Raw genomic sequence first — 12448 nt, 5'->3', positions numbered from 1 at the left:
CAAATCCTTGCCAACAGTTAATTATCTGATGTTTTGATTCTTTCCATCCTAGAGGGTATGAAGAGGTAGTTTTTTATGATTTCAATTTGTGTTTCCCTGATGGCTAATGATGTGGCACATCTTTTCATTTTTTTTATTGGCCATTTGCAGAGCTTCTTCGCCTATTTTTAATTTCATTATTTTTCTTTTTATAATTGTGTTGTAAGGGTTCTTTATATATTTTAGATATAAGTCCCTTATCAGATATATGATTTGCAAATATTTTGTCACATTCTATTGGTTGTCTTTCTTATTTTTGATGCTGTCTTTTCAAGGCAAAAGTTTTTAATTTTTGTTTCTTGTACTGTTGGTGTCATATCTAAGAAACTGTGGTATAATCCAAGAGTGTAAGGATTAACTCCTATATTCTTTTATTATTTATTTATATTAAAATTTTTTTCAATGTTAATTTTTATATTTTTTCAATTACACATGAATTTGAAAAGATATATGCCTCCCTATGTTTATTGCAGCATTATTTACAATAGCCAAGATATGGAAGCAACCCAAATGTACATCTATGTTCTTTTTCAAAAGTTTTGTAGTTTTAGCTCTTGCACTTAGGTCTCTGGTCCATTTTGAGTTGATTCAAGATGAGGGTACCACTTTATTCTTTAGCATATGGATATCCAGTTGTTCCAGCACCATGTGTTGAAAAGACTTTTCCCCCCATTGAATTGTTTTGGCGTTTTTGTCAAAAATTAATTGAGTGTAAATGTAAGCATTTATTTCTGGACTCTCAATTCTGTTTCAATGACATATGTGACAGTCCTTATGCCAGTACCACATTGTCTTGATTACTGTAGTTTTGCAGTAATTTTTGAAAGTGAGAAGTGTGAATTTTCAAATGTGGTTCTTCTTTTTGAAGACCATTTTTGCTGTTCTGTCTCCCTTGGATTTTTCTATGTTTTAAATCTTGAACACAAATAAAAATCTCAAGAAGTTAAATAGCATGACAGAACTGAAGTAACTCAAGTTCTGTTACTTCATCTTTTCAATCACTGTTACCACAATTTATTCCAAATCTATTGTTTAAACAGGAATGTGGTAACAAGGGGGTTGGATACACAAACCAGCTCAAATAAGCTATACCTAGTCTACATCTATTAGTAATTTGCTTTTGAGATGGATGCAAGTATCAATGTCTGTGTTTGCTGAGGGCTACCTGTGTACCTTGGAGTTCTCCAAATCAACTTCCATGTAAAATACAATGTTTATTAAAGGACAAGTAGCAAAAATTTTTGGGAGGGAGCAGTATTTTTTCACTAATGATAAAATTGCAGATATCTATGTTTCAGTTGGTTTTACTATTGTTATAAAATTCTCTTACTTGCCTGAATTTTTAGAAGGGAGGACTGCTTCTATCATTCCACCTGTGGGATGCAACTGAGGAAGAACAAAGCATTCTGAGATCTAGAGGAGGAGCCTCCCAGGAAGAGGGAACGGCATGTTAAGCCCTTTCATTACAGGTGAGTTTGTAAATTTAAGGAAGTGATAGAAAACCATTATAGTAGCTAGTGCATAGAAGTGACAGGTAAATGTGAGGACATGAAGTTGGAAAGAGTGGTAGCCAGGGCAAGAAATGGCTTATAGGTAGGCCACCATATGATTTATAGTCCAAACTATGGCACTTCTGCGAGTGAAAGGTCACTGTTAGTTACATCAAGACAACAGGTTTAATGAGCCTGTCCCAGGAGAATTAGAATGGATGGTCACCCTGCCTAAAGGATATGACACAAGGTTGTATTTTTCACTGCCCTTAGAATCAAACCCCAAAGAACAACTGCGATGGGAGCTAAAAATTCTTAAATGCAGGTGAGCAATAATGTAACCCAACACCATTAGTAATTTGTGAATTAGGGAAGCTGAACAGTCTGTATAGTGCAGTGATTTAGAGCTCTGCTTATCAAATTTGAGCATGCATAAATCACATGGAGGACTTTGTTCAAAACACATGGCTAGGCCACACTCCCTAAATTCAGTGGGTTCTGTATTTCTAACAAGCACCCAGGTACTGCTGATACTGCCAGCCCATGGAGAACCAGACCTACGTTTAGGTACTGAGAAATTCTGATGTGGTATTTGAATATGATTTCTTTTTCTTGCTCAGCCTTTATGCTTATCCAGGGATGATCCAATTCATCACATAATTTTCCATTTTATGCAGCACCTTACTTCATAATTTCAGTGCTGGAAATTGAAGCATCAGTAGTTGAAGTGCATAATTAAAGAGAACACTGAAAATGTTTTAATTCCTAATTGTTACCACATTTTATCACCCTAAGCAATATAGAGCAACAAAACTGTTAAGCCAATAATTATTTTGGCTTAATAATGTAGTCCTATATTAGTAGGCCATATGCATAAATAAGCAAATGAGAAATTCCTGTTTGACATAATATTCTTGGGGAACAGTGACCATTTGGAGATGGTCCTACTCTAATGAACAGCAGCAGGAACAGAATATTCTAAGTGGGCCAAGTGCTGGTCATGACGTGAGACCATTGCAGGTGGTGTGCCTTTTGTTTAAATCATGTCTTGTGACCCAGTTTTGACACATTTTTGACAGTTGAGCCGCTTTTCCACGATATTCATGATGAATCACTAACATTGCATCTTCTGTCCGTTACAACTAACTCAAGAGGTTGCATTGGTGTTACATCTAACATCAGGAGGAAACATACCCAAGGGTCAGAGAAGAGTAAAGTGGTGGGGGGTAGGCAGAGACAAATGTATATGAAAAAATAAATAAATTAATTAAAAAATATATAAAAGTCTTCTAACTTGGATGTCATTGTAATGCCTGTAAAACCCCAAGATTTTTTTTATGTTCTCAAATAAATATGAGAAAATTCACAAAGGCATGTTACTGGTAACATGGTCAGAGTCTGAGAGTATCATTGGTGGTAACCACCCTTAGAATTAGATTCAAGGCATGGATAAAATATTCCTCCAGTTTAAAAGCATCTTGAATAACTCCTACTTTTCTCCAAACTAGGTGACAGGATCAAAGCGAATATATGTAGATAGTAAATGACCATTAAATAATTTTATTTATTTTATCCATGACTTTTGGATTAGCCAAAGGCAAGTATGTCTCTGGACCTTGCCAGGCTTAGCTGACCCTGTTACCATCCTGTTATCCAGGAACAGTTTGTAACAAAGGATGCCTGTAAATTCTGTGAGATGTCTTAATCATGAACTATCTTGAATCTTAATTTCCATCTGAGATAGCTCACACTTCCTCTATAGCAAATGAGCCAGTCACCAGTAAGTATACAGGAGATCATGCAGCCTATTGTACTGGTGAAGGGAGAAATATGTAAGTAAATATACCTGTTTGTTCAGTCACTATGTATTAAATACCTACCAAGGGCCAGGTGCTTAGTAGTAGTTAGTATGAAAAATGTGTGGTCCCTGCTCTCATGGAGCTTAGAGTAAAATGAGGAAGACATTGCACACAATTATAAGAGTATGTGATGGGTGATATAATACAAGTCAGGGTGATTTACAAGCATAGCTAGGACCTTGATCTAGTTTAGGGTAAAGATAGAGATCTCTTAAAAAGTGACATTTGAAATGGGGATAGGCAGTGAGAACAGTATGTTTCAGCTGAAAGTATGGCAGGTTCTAGAGACTAAAAGATGCTCAGTGTGACTGGAAGGGAAACTAAAATTCAAGCAGTTGGGAAGTAGGCACAGGCTAGATTGTAAGAGTCTTAAGTTAATGTGTCCAGACTTGACTATAGGAAAATGAGAAACTACTGATGGGTTTTAATGGAGTGCCATGATCAGATTTTTGTTCTGAGGATCACTTCAAGAAGGATTACTCCGAGGGCTATGCCCAGGGTAAATGGATTGGGCAGGAGTAAGACTGGTGGCAACGAGGCCGACTAGGATGCTGTTTTGGCATAACCTGTCAGAGATAACAACGACTTAGGGTGACAGTGCAGATGGAGGTAAATAGGTATCAGAGTGGTATTTGAGCAGGCAGGACTTGGTCATTAATTGGATGAGACGGGAAAGTCAAAGAGATCCTTGGATTAATGATTTGGGCTACCTGAGTAGACACTGAAGGCAAGGAACATAGGGGGAAAGCTGGGATAGGCAGAGAGAGAGGGAAGAAGAACATGAGTTCATTTCTGAACATGATGCATTGGAGGGTTTATGAGATACCAAGTAAGCTGTTGTTATATTAGGAAGTTAGGCAAATGGGTTCAAAGATAAAAATATGAGGGTGACCAGTACATGGATGCTAATCGAAGCTCTGCAAGTCAGTGCAGTTACTGAAGTGCAGTGAATGAGAAAAACAGAAGGCCTATGACTAAGCACTCAGAGAAGCATTGACAGATATAGAATCTTTTCAAAGTGGTGATTTAAAGATAATATTAGGAGAAAACATTTTAAAAAATGATTTTAAGAAAAAGAGGAAGGCTCGTGAGCCTGAGTTTCCTTTCTTTTTCAGAACTGATTTCCTTTTTTTCTACCTCAAATGAAGTCACAGATTCTAAGTCAGAGTTTCTTCTGTTGTGGTTAAATTGATTTTTGAACATAAACCATTTTAAAACATGCGATGAAAAAAAAATGGAAAATAAGGGAAAACCAAAGCATCAAATTATCCATGCCTAAAAGTTTTTGAATTTAGCACATAAAGCAATTATAAAAGGCAATGCTGCCAACATTCAGTGGTGGCCAAGGAAGGACCTTCCTTCCTCTTCCCGTTTTTACTTCTGACTTCCAATATCTTTTCATCGTAAAAATCCTTTGGACATAGTCTCTCTCCTGTCATGATCTCACAGGTGTGTGGCCGAAACCAAGAATAAGGGCTCCCAACTTGCTCTTTAAGGCTTGCGAGGGACCTTTGACTGAATAAAAAAACCACTCTTCTTATTTATGTGGACAAACCCATGTCCACAAAATTTGATCTTTAGTGTGATTACAGTGGAACTCTTCCTCCTTCTTAAACACGCAGTGGACCTATTCCTTATCCTGACATATCATCCGACTTTGTTTCTGTTTTCCCCTCTGGGGAAGATAATGTGGTTTACATTCTTTTAGAAGTCTTGGACACCAAGAATGTTGAGGTCAGCCCAACTGGGGAAGTGAAGGAAAGAATGTCAGCTAACCCAGTGGTGAAACTTGGGAGTATGCTCTGTAAAGGGCATTTTCTCCCTGTTTTTCTTCTTTTCTTTTGTATATTAACCACAAATAACCCACAGCTTTTAAATCAGCTTCATAAGAAGCCATCAACGAATGTTTAAAGCATCTCTACAGAGTTTCCAAGAATGTCCTGAATAGAATTGTTTTTGTATCATGACCAATATATCAGCTTTCATTTTTCACCCGTCTCCTGTTGATGCAAAATTTACTGAAATCTCAAATCAAGAAATGTAGCAGAAGAAATGGTTGCATTTCTCTAAGTTGACTTATTTTAAATGAAATAAATGAATGCTTCGTCAGATAGAGAAAGATCAAGGAATGAGAGACTTATATGCCCTCCAAAGTAATTGGACTTTTGTGTTTTATGGTCAACTCTCACTGAATATAAAGAAATATATTTATTTTAAAAGTTTAGAAAACATTTCCAAGCTGTCTTTGGATTTAAATCCTTTTGATTTAGGGAGAAGGAAAGCAAAAGCCCAATGGAGTGGATTAACATAGAGCATGATGTTCCCAGCAGATTCCAGTGCCTTATTATTATTTTTTTTGGTCAAAACCTGAGGATTTATTGAATGTTATATTAATACTCTCATTTGTATTTTTGCAAAGTACATAAACTACTTACATATACACACATACATAAGAGTAGAAGTTCTTTCATTTCTTTTAGGAAATATTTTTTATACTATCTGGGAAAGATTGTGAATAATGAGTAAATAACCAGTGTCGGATGGTATGAGAAAGAACAATACATGCATTTGAGTATTTTTATGGAGGGGTCTACTCCTATACACCTGGCCTTTTTTTTTCTTGAGGCATATTTACATATACTGTGTCTCATGTTCTACAATTCCTTTGTGATTCATGCCATAGAGGTTTTTATGGGTTCACAGATTGTGCTTCAGTGTATAACTTAGTGTGAAGATAGTCAAGTAAAGGAACAGACAAAGGGAAAACAAAGCAATTCACTTGAAATTCAGAGACCTTTCCAATGCTGAAAAGTAAGTAAAAGCAGATGTTGTAAAGTTTAGAAAATCAAGACATTATTTTCCTGTTTCCATTGATTTTTTTCTAAACATATTATAAATAAGCTTTGAAGTAATATGAAGTCCTCTGTTTGTTTTGTTGATAGCATCTTTTGTAAAAAACTTTATCAATGCTGTTTAAGTTATAGACTAAATGATATCTCAGTTGGTAAAAGAACTGACTATATCTGCTGGCAAATACAATGCTACAATACTGAAATTACTTACAATGTCGGAGTCACTTAGGTATCTATTTCATTAGCTCTCTGGGATATAATGTTAAACAGCTCAAATATTTTATGCTGTAAGAATACAAATGTGGAAACTCAGTATTTTATTATTATCACACTTTACATTTAATTTTATGTTTATAGATACTTTCTTTTACTCTGCAATAGAGAGAACCTGCTTTGTTAATCTTTACAATTTTTCTGCAGAGAGTGGCCTAGCGATTTGACAATAAGGTTGTCTGTGCACACTCTTGCCTTTCCCCATTCTCGAAAGCAGACTCATATTAAACTTTTAAAACTCTTAAAATGTGGTCTTTAGATATGAAGGCTATTTCAAATGAACTGTCATTCTTTATATTTGCATCTCAAACTTAATATCTAAAAGAACCCATGGGAGAGTTCATTGCCAGAGCAAGGTGTCTGCTAGCTCAGGGAAGCTCCAATGTAGTGCCCATCCTTACATGCTCCCATTGGCCCTCGTCATTTGGAGTCATGGAATGTCTTCCAGCTGTTAGAGAATGTCCCAAGCTCAGAACAACATCCCTGCTGAGGACATTTTAGGGTCTAAGCCAATTCTGGAAATGACTGGCTGCTAAAACACGGAGCGAGGGAAATCACTTCATATCATTGACATAAACCATCATCTGTTGGTTATTACATTCATTCAGCTAGGTCACATATGACTCAATAATCAAATTACCACCCTATATATCTTAAACCTGCATGTTCATTTGACCACCAAGTGAACATGGGAAAACAAAGATAATCTAGGCTGTCTTTATTGTGTTCTCTTTTAAGTGTATTTTTTTTGCATAAGTAAGCAAAATGCTTGTAAAATTTTGAAAATTATATAATATAGAAAGCTGAAGTCACCAGTGCTGGCCTCTTTAATTTCTATCACTTGACATACCTATTGATATATTGCTAACAGCTTGGTGTGTATCAATTCCTTTTTAATGATTAATGGAATTTTCAATTTCCATACTCTAGTAATATAACTAGTGCATTTTAAAATTAATTTAAATGAAAAATTAGTTGGATCTATCAAAAAAATTCAAAGGTACATAACATTTAAGTGGGGGGGCAATAAAGCAGTCTGGTTTTTTTTGTTGTTGTTGTTTATGTTTTAAATTCATTCAAGTAGCATTTGAGAGAGCTTACAATAAAAAACAGGGCAAAGGAAAACATGGCCGAGATTCATTCGGAAAATGAAAAGGAAAGAAAGGGGAAATTATTCAGAAAAGAAGGGGAATGTTAAGTCAAGAAGTACCAGTGTTGGAAAGCAATACCGTTTGATGTTGAACAGTGCATAAAGTTTCAAAGTAGTCTTTGCACTTTTCACTGGGATGCAAAAGGATACCAGTTCCTTTTAGAAGAATTTGCATAGATAACCTTTTTCTACATTCAAAATATGATCTTCATAGGGTCCACAATAATTAACAATGCTGCTTTCAGGCAGGGACAGTGCCACACACAACTTTGTGTTTCCAGGACCTTGCTGTCCAATAGCCCTAAACACATTTGATAGAATAATCATTGAATGAAGTAGTGAATGAAGTACATGTGTTCTAACTATTGCTGTTTCTTATTATTGCCTCATTGCCCAGTAAATTCAAGAGCATGATGTTCGGTTCATTAGTGTATTTTAAACAAATATTATTTAGTGGCACAGTTTTAGGCACTGTAAGTACTAATGTGCATAAGATGGTTTGTGCCCTTAAAGAGTTTATAATCTTGTGGGATGAACAGATATGTGAAGAAAACCCAGCTACACAGTGGAAAGATAATAGACAAGTTCAAAGAGAGCCCACAGGAAGAGTCGCTAATGCAGACCAAGGAGATGGGAGAGTCACACACAATCCCACAGGAAAGCAGCTCTGCAGAGTATGCACAGAGTTAGAGGTTGGTAGCTTTTTTGTGATCTGGCTAAAGCAGGGATAACAACACTTGGGTTCTTGAAGAGACTGTGCACCTTGATTATCAGGTAGTTCAGGCAGGACTTGACAGTTGCAGTATGGTTGAAGTTCCTTTAATTATTGAAAATTGAGGTTACTAGCAAGGATCTGCAGAAGAAGTATCCTTAGCTTCAGACTGAAGAAAAGATCCACGCTAAGCATCCAATCACAGGTATTATTGTAAAATCTGATATATCAATCAAGTCCCAGCAGAAAATGTCACACGAAAAGGCATAACTGAAGAGGGATTAATGGAAGAGCTCTTGACAAGGTTGGGCAGATTTAAGGAAACAACAAGGGACATTGCAGCACTAAGGAATGGTAACGATGGGAAATTGTTATCATCACAGACCATGGCTAATGCAGGAGAAGAGGGCTGCCTTATAGGAGCTGGACCTTAACTAGAGGGAAAAAATTTGAAGCCATGCCTGGAGAGGTTGGAGCTGGGGAAATACTCAACCTTCTCCCTCCTCCTGACTTTGAATTGTTATAGCTACCTCCTATTGGTCTATCCAACTGGAAATCAGAAGACAAAAGGGAGTGCAGCTGACAAAGTCCTTGAACCTAGCCTCTAGGGAAGAAAGCTAGGTTGAAAGGTTCAAAAGAGTGGATCCTGGGGGGCAAATGAAGACTAGCACAACAGAGGATCCTGGTTTCTAATTCCATAAATGGAGAGCTGTCCCATTTTCATTCAATAATAGATATGAGTTGTGTGTTATGAAATACAGAAAGCATCACTTTGACTCTAGAAAAGAGTAACAAGTCATTAGACACAATCTTCTTTGTTGTAAGAAAGCAGTTTTTCTTGTTAGTATTTCTGAGGGGTTTTATTGTTAGCAATGTTGCAGAAAGGGTTAAAGATTTATCCATTTGTACGGAGTCATAGTTATTTCTTGTTTCCTTATTTTCTAAAGTAAGATGCTACTTGACAGATTTGGACAGAGATGAACATCTTTCCTGGGGAGATAAGGAGACTGATTCTAGAGGGGATTTAAGAACTGGATTTCTGGGCCACTTTCTAGGGATTTTTTGTATCCCAGATGCACAAAGGTTTTACTTATTTGTTATGTTGATGTGGAAGAAAGGCAGGAAGTTATTTGGACAACAGAGACATATTCCAACAGTACAGAAGTCTGGAGAAATGATTAATTTCCATGGTCAATCAGGGAGCAGCGGGATCACAGGAGGCCACCCTGGGTTATGCCCAAATAAGACAGGTCAGCATTTTTCCTTGAACTGATGCCAGAGTGCATAGAAGCAGAGTATTTAACTAGGACACTGATTCTAGAGCCCAGAAGTGCCTTTTGGCTTCAGAAATGATGCAAGGAGACAGCCTGGATAGCAGGGGCAGGCTGGACAGGATGAATCTGAGAACCATGCTCAAGGGTGACACCTTTTCCCAGGACTAATATGTCACATGTGTATGTGTGCTTTTTGTTATTGTTATTATTACTTAATAATATATCTGATGGTGTTATTTACACATGTATACATGGCTGAAAGAGCTACTTTTTAAAAAGATTTTATTTATTCTAAGAGAGAAGGAATGGCAGGGAGAAAGAGAGGGAGTAAAACAGTGTGAGAGAAACATGAGCCCCAACCTGAGACTGAGGATGGGGCCCTGCATCCCAGGCATTTACTCTGACAGGGAAATGAGTCAGCAACCTTTTTTGCAGGTTTGCAGGATGACGCCCAACCAATTGTGTTACACCAGTCATTACAAAACAACTACTTTTTAAGCAGTGGTTCTTGTAAACCTGATAGACAGTTTCCTGATTTCTCGTTTTATGTAATATTTCTAGAAACTTCTTACGACTTTTCCTCTTGGGGGGATGTGTGTGTATGTGTGTATATATATGTATGTGTGTGTATGTGTGTGTGTATATGTGTGTGTATATATATATATATGTATATGTATATATTATCCCCACCCAATAATATGTTTATTGGTTTTAGAGAAAGAGGATGGGGGAAAGAGAGGGAGAGAGACATAGATGTAAGAGCGAAACATAAACCAGTTTCCTCCCATAGGTGCCTAAACCTGGGATCAAACCTGCAACTTAGGTATGTGCCCTGACCCCGAATGGAACCGACAGCCTTTTGTTGTATGGGATGATGCTTCAATCAACTGAGCCACCCGGCCAGGGCATGACTCTTCCTCTTTTTGTAGTCAACCAGAAGCCTTATCTCAAATAAATCCATGCTTGTCACATACTTTTGACTGAGTGTGGGAGGCTCCTGACTAATGCGCTTCTCCAAATTCACTAATTCAAAGAAGCCTGCAGGACAGCCTGAAAATATATGGGAATCAGACAGCAGGTGCCTGGGTGAGGAGTGTTGTCACAATTTGAGATTGATCTGGGAAAAATATAATGAGAATGAAAAGGCTATATTTCACAGATTTTGAAATACATTTTTTGAAATCAGGGTAGATTTTATAATTGCTATAGACTTACAAATAATTAGCAGCATTTTTCTTCCTTAGTAGCACATGCAAACAATGGTGCATGTGATGATTGATGGCATTTTTGAGCAGTTAAAAACTGAACCTTCAAAGGACATTTGTATTGGCACAAAAACAGGCATATAGATCAATGGAACAGAATAGAGAGCCCAGAAATAAACCCATGCCTTTATGGTCAATTAATATTTGACAAAAGAAGCAAGAACATACAATGGAGTAAAGATAATTTCTACAATAAATGGTGTTGGGAAAATTGGATAGATGCATGTAAAAAATTATAGACCACCAACTTACACTATGCATAAGAATAAAATCAAAATGGATTAAGGACTTAAATGTAAGTCACAAAACCATAAAAATCCTAGAAAACATAGGCAGTAAAATTTCAGACATTTCTTATAGCCATGTTTTTGCCCATATACCTCCCTGGGCAAGGGAAACAGAGGGAAAAATAAACATATGGAACTACATCCAATTAAAAAGCTTTTGCACAGCAAAAGAAACCATCAACAATGATACATGTGATAAGAGATTAATTTCCAAAATATATAAGGAACATATTCTATTCAACACCAAGAAAACAGACAACCCAATTAAAAAATGGGCAAAAGACCTCAATAAAGGTTTCTTTGAAGAGGACACGCAGACAGCCAATACACATATGAAAAAATGCTCAACGTCACTAATCATCAGAGAGATACAAATTAAAACCACAATGAAATATCACCTCATGCCTGTCAGAATGGTTGTCATCAGTAAATCAATAAACAAGTGCTGGTGAGGGTGTGGAGAAAGGGGAACCCTTTTGCACTATTGGTAGGAATGCAGACTGGAGAAGCCACTGTGGAAAACAGTTTGGAGTTACCTCAAAACATTAAAAATGAAATTGCATTTTGACCTAGTGATCCCACTTCTGGGAATATATCTAAAGAAGCCCAAGGCACTAATTCAAAAGAATACATACATGCACCCTTTTATTCCTTGGAGCACTATTTACAGTAGCCAATATCTGGAAACAGCCCAAGTGCCCATCACTAGATGAGTGGATAAAAAAAGCAGTGGTACGTTTTCACAATGGAGTACTATGAAGATATTAAAAAGAAGGAAATCCTACCTTTTGAGGAAGCATGGATGGACCTAGAGATTATTACACTAAGTGAAATAAGCCAATGAGAGAAAGACAAATGCCATATGATTTCACTTATATGTGGAATCTAATGAACAAAATAAACGGATGAACAAAAGAGAAACAGAGGCATGGATACATGCAACAGACTGACAACTCTTAGAGGGGACGGGGACTGTATGAGGGTCTCAGTGAAAGAAGAGTGAAGGGATTAAACAAAAACACACACACGCATATAACACATAGACACAGACAACAGCATGTTGATAGCCAAAGGTAAAGGGGGTAGAGGGTAGGTGGAATTGGGCAAAGGAGATGAAAATGGGGACGGAAAGAGACTTTGCTTGGGGCAATGGGCATATAATGCAGTGTGCAGTTGCTGTTTTGTTGAGTTCTACACTTGAAACCTGTGTAATTTTGTGAGCCAAAGTCACCCCAATAAATTCAATA

General features: G+C 37.0%; 1 protein-coding gene across 5 annotated transcripts in view; it reads left to right on the top strand.

Annotated features, from left to right (window-relative positions):
• SLC25A21 (solute carrier family 25 member 21) overlaps positions 1-12448 on the top strand; it is a 474917-nt gene that overhangs the window by 76940 nt on the left and 385529 nt on the right. For 2 of the 5 annotated variants that reach the window (XM_054588947.1, XM_054589031.1), the window contains exon 2: positions 1386-1508. The exons of the other annotated variants lie outside the window; for them this stretch is intronic. In XM_054588947.1, the coding sequence (XP_054444922.1) occupies positions 1487-1508 (22 nt within the window). In that variant the 5' untranslated portion in view covers positions 1386-1486. The remainder of the gene's footprint in view (positions 1-1385; positions 1509-12448) is intronic. 5 annotated transcript variants of the gene reach the window in all.

Source organism: Pteronotus mesoamericanus, unplaced genomic scaffold (assembly GCF_021234165.1).
Source record: "Pteronotus mesoamericanus isolate MK-2021 breed Mesoamerican mustached bat unplaced genomic scaffold, CSHL_Meso_final contig_100, whole genome shotgun sequence".
Taxonomy (NCBI): Eukaryota; Metazoa; Chordata; class Mammalia; order Chiroptera; family Mormoopidae; genus Pteronotus; species Pteronotus mesoamericanus.
The sequence above is the reverse complement of the archived record's forward strand: the minus strand, read 5'-3'. Positions and strand labels throughout refer to the sequence as shown.